The sequence below is a fragment of the Mustela lutreola genome, chromosome 10 (assembly GCF_030435805.1).
Source record: "Mustela lutreola isolate mMusLut2 chromosome 10, mMusLut2.pri, whole genome shotgun sequence".
Lineage (NCBI taxonomy): Eukaryota > Metazoa > Chordata > Mammalia > Carnivora > Mustelidae > Mustela > Mustela lutreola.
Window position 1 is genome coordinate 8,136,433 of NC_081299.1, and position 10,871 is coordinate 8,147,303.

Consider the following 10,871-nt stretch of genomic DNA (forward strand, 5'->3'; position numbering starts at 1 on the left):
CAGGTGCCCAAGGGCCGGCTGCACCTGCCACAGGGCGGACCAGCCATTACATGGGAAGTGTGAGTGTACACTGTCCCCTACCCATCTCACTGGCTCATGTGCCCCACAGACCACGTACAAGGGCAAGTCCTCCTTCCAGACATACTCGGACTACCTGCGCTGGGAAAGCTTCCTGCAGCAGCAGCTACAGACCTTCCCCGAGGGCTCAGCCCTGCGCCGAGGATTCCAGACGTGTGAGCACTGGAAACAGATCTTCATGGAGATCATAGGCAAGCGGCAGCCCAGCCCCTCACCCCCTAACTGCCCAGGTCTGAAGCGGCGGCGGATGGTAGCAGGTTACCTGGGGCAGGGAGGGCCGGGTGTGGCCTGTCTGAACTGCGCACTTCTCATCTTCTCCAGCCTGGCCAAGAGCCCCAGGGCAACTGGAATGGCCCAGAGGCCAGGAGCCCCAATCAGAGGCTGGAGTGTGGGTCTCCTGCTCAGGGGCATCTAGCCGCATTCTCCTTAATTTGGTCACCTGAACAGTGACAATGATCACCATTGTGGCAGCTCTCTGGTCCCTTCCTGGGACCACATCCTGTGCCAAGGGCCTGACCGTGTTCTTTAAACCCCAGAGGAGGCCTGTGGGGTGTACTCCTGTCGCTCGGTGTTACAGATGAGGCTCAGGGAGGTCCTGTGGCTTACCCAGAGTGACATGACCAGCTCTGACGGTGGCCATCTCTGGGATCCCAGCAACCTCTGAACCATGGAGGGGCAGTGGGGGGTACTTACAGGTGCCCCCCTTGAAGCCCAGCTGAGGACCCTCTTCTCTTGCCCTCCAGGGGTACAGAGTGCCCTGTACGGCTTGGCCCTGTCCTTGCTCATCTGCGTGGCTGCAGTGGCCGTGTTTACCACCCACGTGCTCCTCCTTTTGCCCGTGCTCCTGAGCATCCTGGGTATGTGCGCCAGGGGGATGGGGGAGGCTAATAGGCAGGCATCAGGCTCTTGGAGCCAGGAGTGGGCAGGAATCCCGAAGGTGGCCTCAGGCCAGCAGGTTCCTCTCCATCCTGAACTGTCACATGTCCTTAATTGAAGGTTTCCCAGCCACCCCTACATCCACTCCAGGCAGAAAGACCCCGTGCGATGGTCGCTCCCAGGACTGTCCCGGACCAGCCTGTGTGCTCCCGGAAGGGACCTGGATGTCGCCAGGCGGTAGCTCCTGGCCCAGTGACCTGTTGCTGCACCTGTCCTTCCCCCAGAACCCCCACTTCTCTCTGACCCTGGCCCTCCTGGTCCCTCCTGTCACCAGAGGTGGGGGCTCCACTCTAGGCTCTGCCACCTCCCCCAGGGACCCTCTGAGTCCACCCAGTGCCCCTCTAGACTGCGTGGGTAAAGCTGGGTCCAAGCCGCCTGCCCACTGTCCCTTGCCCCTGCAGGCATCGTCTGCCTCGTGGTGACCATCATGTACTGGAGCGGCTGGGAGATGGGGGCCGTGGAAGCCATCTCCCTGTCCATCCTCGTCGGCTCGTCCGTGGACTACTGCGTCCATCTGGTGGAGGGCTACTTGCTGGCCGGAGAGAACTTGCCCCCCCACCAGGCTGAGGTGAGCGCCCTGCCGGCCTGACGCCAGGGTGTCCCCCGAGGCCAGCTGGACACCCCGGTGCCCAACTCCCAACCAGCCTGTTCCGCTAATGAGCACAGAGCCTCCCTGCTTCCCTCAGTCCAAGTCTCCTTCTCCAGCCTGGGGAACGGGGTGGCCCGTTCTAGTCGTGACTCTGAAGCCACCCACCACCCCCCCACATGTCTGTGGCTTAGTGAGAACGCGCTCATCTACTCAGCACCAGCTCCGGGTCTTTTCAAGGGCTTTGTTTTCTCCTAATTTGGAGTTGTGGTGGTGTGGAAATGTTCATAAATACCTACATTAAGTCAGTTATGTTTTTAGCTGCTTTGGGTCCAAAGAAAGAAATCCGTTCCCCTCAGGGCCGTTTCTGAGGACCTACTACACACCCCAGCAGCAGCCCGGTTGTCCCAGCAACCGCTAAGCACCTGCCTGTACACCCTCGTCAGGGAACCAGGTCATCTTCCCACCAAGCCCGGGGAGCAGGGGCCGTCCCTGGCCCCGTCTCTGGAAGCAGAGCTGGGGCCGTCCAGAAACAGGCCGGCCCCAAGCAGGGAGGGACCCCCCGGGCGCGTCGGGTCCCCGGCCCCAGCTTTTGCCCTCTCTTTGCACCCAGGACGCCCACTCGCAGCGCCAGTGGCGGACCCTGGAGGCCGTGCGGCACGTGGGAGTAGCCATCGTGTCCAGCGCCCTGACCACGGTCATCGCCACGGTGCCCCTCTTCTTCTGCATCATCGCCCCATTTGCCAAGTTCGGCAAGATCGTCGCGCTCAACACGGGGGTGTCCATCCTCTACACGCTCACGGTCAGCACGGCCCTGCTCGGCATCATGGCACCCGGCTCCTTCACCCGGACCAGGACTTCCTTCCTCAAAGCCCTGGGCGCCGTGCTCCTGGCAGGGGCCCTGGGACTGGCTGCCTGCCTCGTGCTCCTCCGGAGCGGCTATAAGATCCCCCTGCCCGCCGGGGCCTCCCTATAGCCCTGGCACTTGGGTCCTGACCAGCGCACCTTTTGTCCGGCGGGTGTGGAACGAGGTACTTGTTCTGACCCCAGAGGCACGTTATTTCCCGGCTCGGCTCTAACTAGTTCTGTTCCCAGGCCTGGGCTGAGAAAGGCACCCCATCGCTCAGTGTGGGAGTGGACGCCTGCCCGCGTGGCCCGCCCTGCCTTCATGACGGCACCCGGCCAGAGCTGGGTGGGAAGCCGGCCGCCACCCCCCTCGTGCTGGGCGGCCAGCAGCTGTGTCAGGTACCCCCTGACAGCCCAAGAGCCCAGCCCCGCTCCGTGCCGGCTCACCACAGGGACCTCCCCCTTGTACTGCCTCAGTGCTGACGACAGCTCTCCCACGGGGCTGTTACAGGGCCTCCATTCTACAGATGTGAACACTGAGGCTCCAGGAGACAAATTGGTTGACATGTAGAAGGCTCGGTGGCAGAGCCCAACTGCCTCCTGAGCCCTGTGCCTTGGTCGGAGAATTTGCAGGAAGAGCACAGTGGGTTCAAGGGCAGGGGCCTTGCACCCCTCTCCCCCTTCTTCCCCTCCCCCCCAGCTTCGTGGAGGCCAACGCCGGGTGGTCCTGTGGTCCCTCCCAGGCCTTTTGGTCCTGGCCAGAGAGCACAAGAGACTGGCCTGGGTTCTGCATGTCCTACCCCTGGCCCGGCCTCAAGGGGCTCCTTCTCCCCAGGGGTGCTGTGGGGCCCCCAACACAGCCTTCCTCACTGATCCAAGCCCCCACCTCCCCGACTCGACTCTGGGGGTTGGAATTGGGGGAGGCAGTCCCTGGGTCGGGGGCTGGCTGTGCCTGCCACCAGCTCACAGCAGATGGTTCCTATTCAAGTGAAATGGCACTGCGGACGGCCGTCATTAACACGAGCGTCGTAAACCTCACGGGCTGTGCGTTCTTCCCGTTGTAGTAACGAGTGCTCACAGGCTGCGCGGCCAGAGCCCAGCATGGGGGTGGGGGTGGGGGCTGGAGGGAGATGGAGGTGGGTGGAGGGTGCCAGACTCCCCAGGGACCGAGGCCCCACAGTGCTCTGCGGGCCCAGGTTGAGGTTGGGGGCCTCAGTAGCACTGTGGGAATGGGGCTCCGTAGATGAACCTTCTTCTTTTTTTTTTTTTTTTTTTTGAAGATTTCGTTTATTTATTAGACAGAAATCACAGGCAGAGAGGGGGGCCAGGCTTCCTGCTGAGCAGAGAGACCGATGCAGGGCTCGATCCCAGGATGCTGGGATCATGACCTGAGCCAAAGGCAGACGCTTAACCCACTGAGCCATTCAGGTGCCCCAGTGAACCTTCTTTTAAGGAGCTTGTCTGGCTTGTCAGTTGGGGCTCTTTTTTTTTAAGATTTTATTTATTTGAGAGAGAGGAGTGGGGGAAGGGGCAGCGGGAGAAGCAGGCTCCCCACTGTGCAGGGAGCCTGATGCAGACTCGATCCCAGGACCCCAGGATCATGACCTGAGCCAAAGGCAGACACTTAAATGACTAAGCCACCCAGGCACCCCAGCTGGGGCATTTCGGGGCACTTCTGGTGTGCCAGGCACTGTCCTTCCTTGGGGCACATGTTGCCCCGTGAGTGTTAGGAAGCCGGACACAAACAGCTGGAACTGAGCCCTGAGTCCTGAGTGACCTTCGGGTTAGCTCATCTGGTCATCTGGAAATATTATCTGGGGGCTGCATCTACAAGGCAGAGGTGTAACAACGTGTCCCCACCCAGTGCCTGCCTGGGACCAAGTGGGGACTCAGTATTTGGGGAATAGCCGACTTTGGAGCCACCATCTATGGTGAAGCCAGACCCCAAGTAATTCATGGTTCTACTTACTGTGCCAGATGTTCTCAGGATTTGTACCTGTCCGCTGGGGCTGCCAGAACTAAAATGCCACCACTGGGGAGGGTGGGGGGCTGCTTAAACAACAGATTTATTCTCTCCGTTCTGGAAGCTGGACGTCCAAACTCAAGGTGTTGGCTGGGTGGTTCCTCCTGGAGGTTCCGAAGGAGAATCAGTTCCAGGCATTTCTCTTGGTTCCTGCTGGTTGTGGGCAGTTCTTGGAGTTTCTGGGCTTGTGGAAACACGTTACTTTCATCTCTGCCTCCATCTTCACGTGGCCATCTTTTCTCTGTGATGTTCACGTCCCCTTCCCTCTACAAGAACTGGTGGTATCAGGTCAGGGTCTACCTCAGTGGCTCCACTCGATCACCTGCAAAGACCCTGTCTCCTAGTAAGCTCACATTCATGGGTACCAGGGTTAGGACCTCACTGTATCTCTGGGGGGACACATTTCAGCCCTGAACCAGTAGGGGTCAACATGTGTCAGCTCATTTCATGAGCCCTACCGAGCGTATGCTATCATACCCATTTTAGAGATGGGGAAGCCAAGGCTCTCTAAGAGATTGACTTGGCTGGGTCACACAGCTGGTAGCGGTGGAGCCAGATTTTGACCCTAGACAATCTGCCCTAAGGTGTACTCAGCCTTTAAAGGTATACGACCTCGGGGAGAATTGTAGCAAAGCCTGACGATGGGAACCTTCAAGGAAGGTTGGTGGTCAAATCAAGAGGCCTGTTCTTAGAAAAGCTGGGTGGGATGGAAACCCTTGAATGTGTATAATACTTCACCCTTAAGTACTCTCCCATCAACCTTCGGTGAAACCCGAGCCCTCGGAGGCCCAGCAAAGAGCAGAGGATCGGGCAGGTGGAGCTCGGGACCACACAGCCCTGAAGGGGCTTCTCAGGGGTTCAGGCCGGTGATCCCAGGGCTCCTTCCAGTGATTGGTGCTGTGGGAGGAACAGGCAAGCTTGTGGGAGGAGTTCAGGTGGGAAGGGTGACAGGGAGGCAGCTGGCAAGGTGACAAGGCATCCCAGAGGCTCTCGGGACTGTCCTGGCCAATAACCTCTCCAACAACCTAGTTTTCATGGGGATGCAGAGTCGTTTGCATCTCATTTGCACACAGTCCAAATAATGCCCGTTTGTAAAGAATACCCCACTTAGCCCGCTTCCTTTTAAGAAGCTGCTCCACTTCCTTCCCCTTGACCTTTGCTTTCTTCCAGAGTGTTGCGGAGGGTCGTGAGCAGGTAGGCCTTGGTGTCACTGTCACCTCCCCCCAGGTGACTAGGGCTGCCCGGCCCACGTACAACTCTGGTGCCCCTCACAGCTCTCCGCAGAGAGAGCTGCTCCTCTCTCAGATGAGCTCCCGGGGCCCTGAGAGGGGAATGCAGCTTTGGGCAGTACCAGGCTGCTGCCCCACCCCGCCCCCTGAGGGTGACATTCTCAACTTTGGATCTTAATTTCCTCATCAAAACTGACCTGTCCTGGTCCTTCAGGCCCTGCGTCTGTCCAGCTCCTGGGATGTGATGTTCTCCCTCCCAGGGGCTGGGGGAAGGACTTGGGTGACTCTTTGGGGCCACACCCTCGGCTGTCTACTTGCCTACAGATAAATCCCCCTTTCTCTTGTTTGTGAATATTGACACTGAGTCCCAGAAGCACTAACTCCCATGAGAAGAAACTTGACCTTCCTTTGCTACTGATGCACAGCTCACGGTCTTAATGGGCTTTTGCCGAGCGTTAATGAGAAGCCCTTCATTAGCTTAGGCACAGCAGTTAGCCTGGGGTCTGCGAGGAGGTGCAGGCATTCAGCAGGCCAAGGAGGGCCACAGGATACAAGGGGAGCCCAGGGGAGAGAGACCCCTCTCCCCTCCAAAAGTTCCCCAAGCCCCTGCTTCTCTCCCTCCTTCTCTTGGAGGCCAGGAGGTACGAATGAGAGCCAGCTTTTTTGGAGCACCTGCTGTGTCCTGGGTCCTATCCATGCATTTTTGGGAATCCTCGCTGCATTCCTCAGAAGGGAATGTTTCTGTTTCTATCACTGCTAAGGGAAATTGAGGCTCAGAGACACGAAGTAACTGGCCTGAGCTCACACAGCTTGCGAAAGTTAGAGCCAGGCTTCCCATCCAGGGCTGTTGACTCCTGGGTACATGCTCTGTGTCCCCTACAGCCTCCCAGCATGCACCACATTTGACTCCAGGGACAGCTGGCCAGCTTCCAACAGCTGCTTGCCCACCTGTGTGCTGCCCTAAGAGAAGGGAGCACCCGATCTGGAGTTGAGAGTCCAGTGTCCAAGTCTTAGCTCCAGCCCTACCCAGGTGACCTTGAACAAGCCACTGAACATTTATTTAATCTGGGAAATGGGGCAGGGAACAGAATGACACCCAGAGCTCTGATCTGTTCTCTGCTATGCTGGCAGAATTGGAGTCTCCTGAAATCAAGCTGCCCTGTGCCCACCACCGGGGACCGTCCCCTGAGTCTTGTTCTCATTGTTGTTCACATCTCATAAGCAGAAGAATCCGCATTGCAGCTGTGCGTCCATGTGTTCCACAACTTGGTTACTGAGCACCTACTATGTGCCAGGCATCGTTCCAGGCCTCAGTGATACAGGGAATGCAAACACAGACCCAGACCCCGATCTCATTGACCTTACTGTTGAGGTGGGGAAAAGAACTTTCATAGAAGAACCCCTCAAACATAAAAACACAAACCCGAGGGCAGTGAGGGAGAGGAGTGAGGCAGAGGGGCACAAAGCCATGAAGTCGGGGCTGGCAGAGGGGTCCCTGGAGAAGGATGAGGACCACTTTCCTTGCCTCTGGGGCGCTGATCCCACCAGACACAGGCCTTCTGGAGCCAAAAGGACAGCTTACTGCAGGCTGATGTGAAGGCATAAAAGAAGGGATTCATTGGACCTTAGAGGGACTAAGGCCAGAGCCTTCTTGGGGCACCAGACACAAAAGGGACAACACACTGGCCCAGGAGAGAACATCTGGTTCAAAGGGACACACACAACCCACCAGCTGAATCGAAAGAGAGCCGAGCAAAGCACATGGAGTGTCCTGTGCACAGGGCTCTCCGGCCAGTCTCCCTTCCTACAGAGAAAGTTGCTCAGGAAGAACCAAATCTCCTTTGGCTCTTGAGGCCTCTAGAGGAGTTCGGGGTGGTAGTCACACCCATTTCAGCAGGCTAAATACCATTGCCTTTGGCATCCAAGGCCCAGTGGAGTCCTGTGAAATGCTGGCCGCTCTGAACAGATGTACAACAGGAGCCCAGCCTCTGGGGGCCACGGGTCCCTAGGGGTCAGGCTGGCATGGGGCCTGATGTCCTTTCTCGGCTCCGCTCTCTAAGGCTGCCTGGATTTGCCTTAGAGATGAGGTCTGCGTCCTGAGACCAGGAGGGTAGAGTGCGCTCCCAGCCACAGAGAGGCGCTCAGCCCCCCACACCACAGCTCCCACAGAGGAGCTCCAGGGGGGCTTCCTCCAGGTCCCTCACCCTCCTCCCGGCCTTGACGGTTTCCTCCTTGGTTTCCCCACCTTTGATCCGTCTCTCATACAAACCCATTCTTCCCTCTTCTGGTCACTGCACTTTAATCTTTTTTCTTTGAGGCTCTCTCCCTGTCCCAGACCTGTGGTGCAGGTGAAGTTGAGGCCACCCTCCCTCACATACCCTCCCCCAGTTTCCCCCTTACATTACCCCCCAACCAGGTGTGCATGGCATGTAACCCAGGCCTGGCCAATCAGTGCATTCCATCTTCTGGTCACAGTGATAGGTTGAGGGATGGACTGACCCAAGCCAGTTCAATGAATGTCTTCCTGCGGACTTGCTGGAATTATGGCAAAGGTAGACTCTCCTCTGACCAATATTTCTAGGTGTGGGAGGAAAGTCTGGAGCCTACCTAGGAGTTAGGCCAAAACAGAGGAAAGAGACCAAAGGGTAAAAGTCAAATTTCGGATAATATCACTTAAGCCCCTGGATCCACCCCTGCCTGAAGCTAAATGTGCCTAGCTTTCTTTCTTAAGCCAATAAATCCCCTTTTCCTTAAGTCACTTTGAGTAATGTTCTCTTTCACTTTAAATCAAGAGTCGTAACTAAAGAGTCTCCTCCAAAGGCTTCAAGTATTTCTACCATTTACTGGTTTAAGCCCCAACTCTTACACAAGACATTCAAGGTCCATCATGATCTGGCCTCAACCCTGGCATCAGGCTCATCTCCTTCAAGGTCCTCCAGCCATCCAAGACATTCTGCCCCAGACATTTCCCCATCTCCATTCTGGACTATGCACCCATGTCTCCCTCTCTTTTCCCCATTAACGCTTGTCAGACTCTGACCTGTCTCTCAAGCCTCAGTTCAGATGCTACCTTCTCCACGAAGGCTTCCTCTTCTCTCTCCTGGCTCCTTGTTGGAACACCAAGCTCCATGCTATCATGAGTTGTGTCCACATCTACCTTTCTGGCTGACAATAAGCCCTTGAGAAAGGAAAAAGCTGAGCCCACCACCAGGACTGCCCAAGGAAGCTAGACTCTATCCCAAGGAAATGGGAATAAAATGAAGGGTTTCTTTAAGCAGGAGACCATTTGGGGTTTATCCAGTTGATAAAATTCTAAACGTTTGATAACACCCTCTGTTGGCAAGGCTATAGGGAGACAGGTTCTCTTACGCATTGCTGGTAAAAGTGTAAACAGCCATTATGAAGGGTAATTCGGCAATAACTCTCAAAATCACAGCTGCACGATCCTTTTGATTCGGCAAACCCACTTCTGAGAATTTATCCCCAAGATAAACTTACACCGGTCAAATGTAGAAATTAATCACTGAAAACTTGTCTGGTATAGCAAAGGACTGGGGGTTTCTAAATGTCCATCAGCACAGGAACCAATGAAATAAAGTTGTCTCTTCAGACAATAGGATACTCTGTAGCTATAAAGAAAGAACAAGGAAGCTAAGTGCTAGCATGTGAAACATCACCCAGCTGTCAAATAGGGCAACGTTGCAAAACAGTGTGTAAAATGTGCTAGTTTATGTTTTTAAAAAGGGGGGCAGGTGAGAGGATATGTACTCATTTTTGCTTGTGTATGCATCTGAAGGAAGCACGAGAAAAGCTAAAACACTGGTTACCTGTGGGTATGGCGTCGGGGGCTGGTACCAGGCATATGGCAGACAACAACTGAAGGAAGATTTTTTATAAATCTTCTCACATTCTGGAGTCTTTTGACTGCAGGAATGTAGTACCTAGATGATTCTTTTTCTTCTTCTTCTTCTTCTTCTTCTTCTTCTTCGTCTTCTTCTTCTTCTTCTTCTTTCTAAGCAGAGGAGAGATGTGGCTTTCATTTGCTCCTTAGAGAGCTCACTCTGGTTGCAGGGCAGAGGGTGGGCTGGAGGAAGGCAGAGTGAGGCAGGGAGAGCAGTGAGGAAGAAGAGGAGGGGTGTACCTCCCCACTCAGAAAAGACATCAACAAACATTAGCTGAGATTGTCTGAACCCAGGCACTGCTGGGAACTAGTGTGGCCAGCGGCTCCCTCGCTTCCTCCTTCTCTAAGCAGAAACATGGGGTAGTCACCTGCTCTGTAGCCAAAGAGTTTAATCAGAGCCTTGGAAGTGATTGGGAGTGTGGCATTGCCTGGATGCCTCTCCGTCTCCCCCTTGGAGTTGAGCATGCAGAAGGAATGCTTGGGAGGGGCAGCACAGGGTGATAGGGAAAGGCTGGGTCTGGGCTCTGTGGCCGTGTCAGTGTGGAGTCCTAGAACTTCGGGTTTGTGTCCTCATTCTGCCTCCATTAACTGTGTGAATTTGAGCAAGTCATTTGCTCTATCTTAACCTGTTTGCTCATCCATTAAATAGAATAATCCATGGTGCATGGTTGTTGCATTTTGAATGAGGTAATATAATGCCAAGGGCTTGGTCATAGCGATACCTGCTAAACCATCATCACGACCATCAGCATTGTTATAAAATAGATTTCTCCCAACTCAGGGTAGCATTTATGTACTTAGAGATGCAAAGCACTTCAATAAACAGGGACTATTTGCTCCCCAATTAGTCTTTCTCCAACTGTGGGTGGAATGTGTTTTCTTGTCCCATTGATTCTGGGTCTAGCCATATGCCTTTGAATTGTCGATTGGGATGCTGGCAGGAGTGAAGCAAGCAAAGATTTGAAATACGTCTGTCCGAAGGGACTTGCCCTCTGACCTTCTGCTTCTCTAAGGGAAAGACATGCCCCAGGGAGCCCACTAGCTCCAGCAGGCTGAGAGATATGTGGAGTAGACTCGAAAGGTGGAGCAGACTCGACACAAGCTGTAGTCTGGAGCCAAACAAAGCCGGTCCCAGCATAGATCACCTGACTCTCAACTGACACTGGTGGCTGTTATTTTAAGCCACTGAGTTTGGGGAAATTTGTTTTGCAGCATTATTGCAACAGTAGCTGACTGAAGCATTGGTCATCACTTTCAGAATAAAGCTGAAGG

The 10,871-nt window shown here is 55.1% G+C and overlaps 1 protein-coding gene across 1 annotated transcript in view; it reads left to right on the top strand.

The window, feature by feature from the left end:
- DISP3 (dispatched RND transporter family member 3) overlaps positions 1-9,648 on the top strand; it is a 55,026-nt gene extending 45,378 nt beyond the window's left edge. The window contains exons 18-21 of the mRNA XM_059137120.1: positions 110-269; positions 822-935; positions 1,416-1,582; positions 2,214-9,648. Of these exons, the coding sequence (XP_058993103.1) occupies positions 110-269; positions 822-935; positions 1,416-1,582; positions 2,214-2,576 (804 nt within the window). The 3' untranslated portion in view covers positions 2,577-9,648. The remainder of the gene's footprint in view (positions 1-109; positions 270-821; positions 936-1,415; positions 1,583-2,213) is intronic.
- The last annotated feature ends 1,223 nt before the right edge of the window (positions 9,649-10,871 follow it).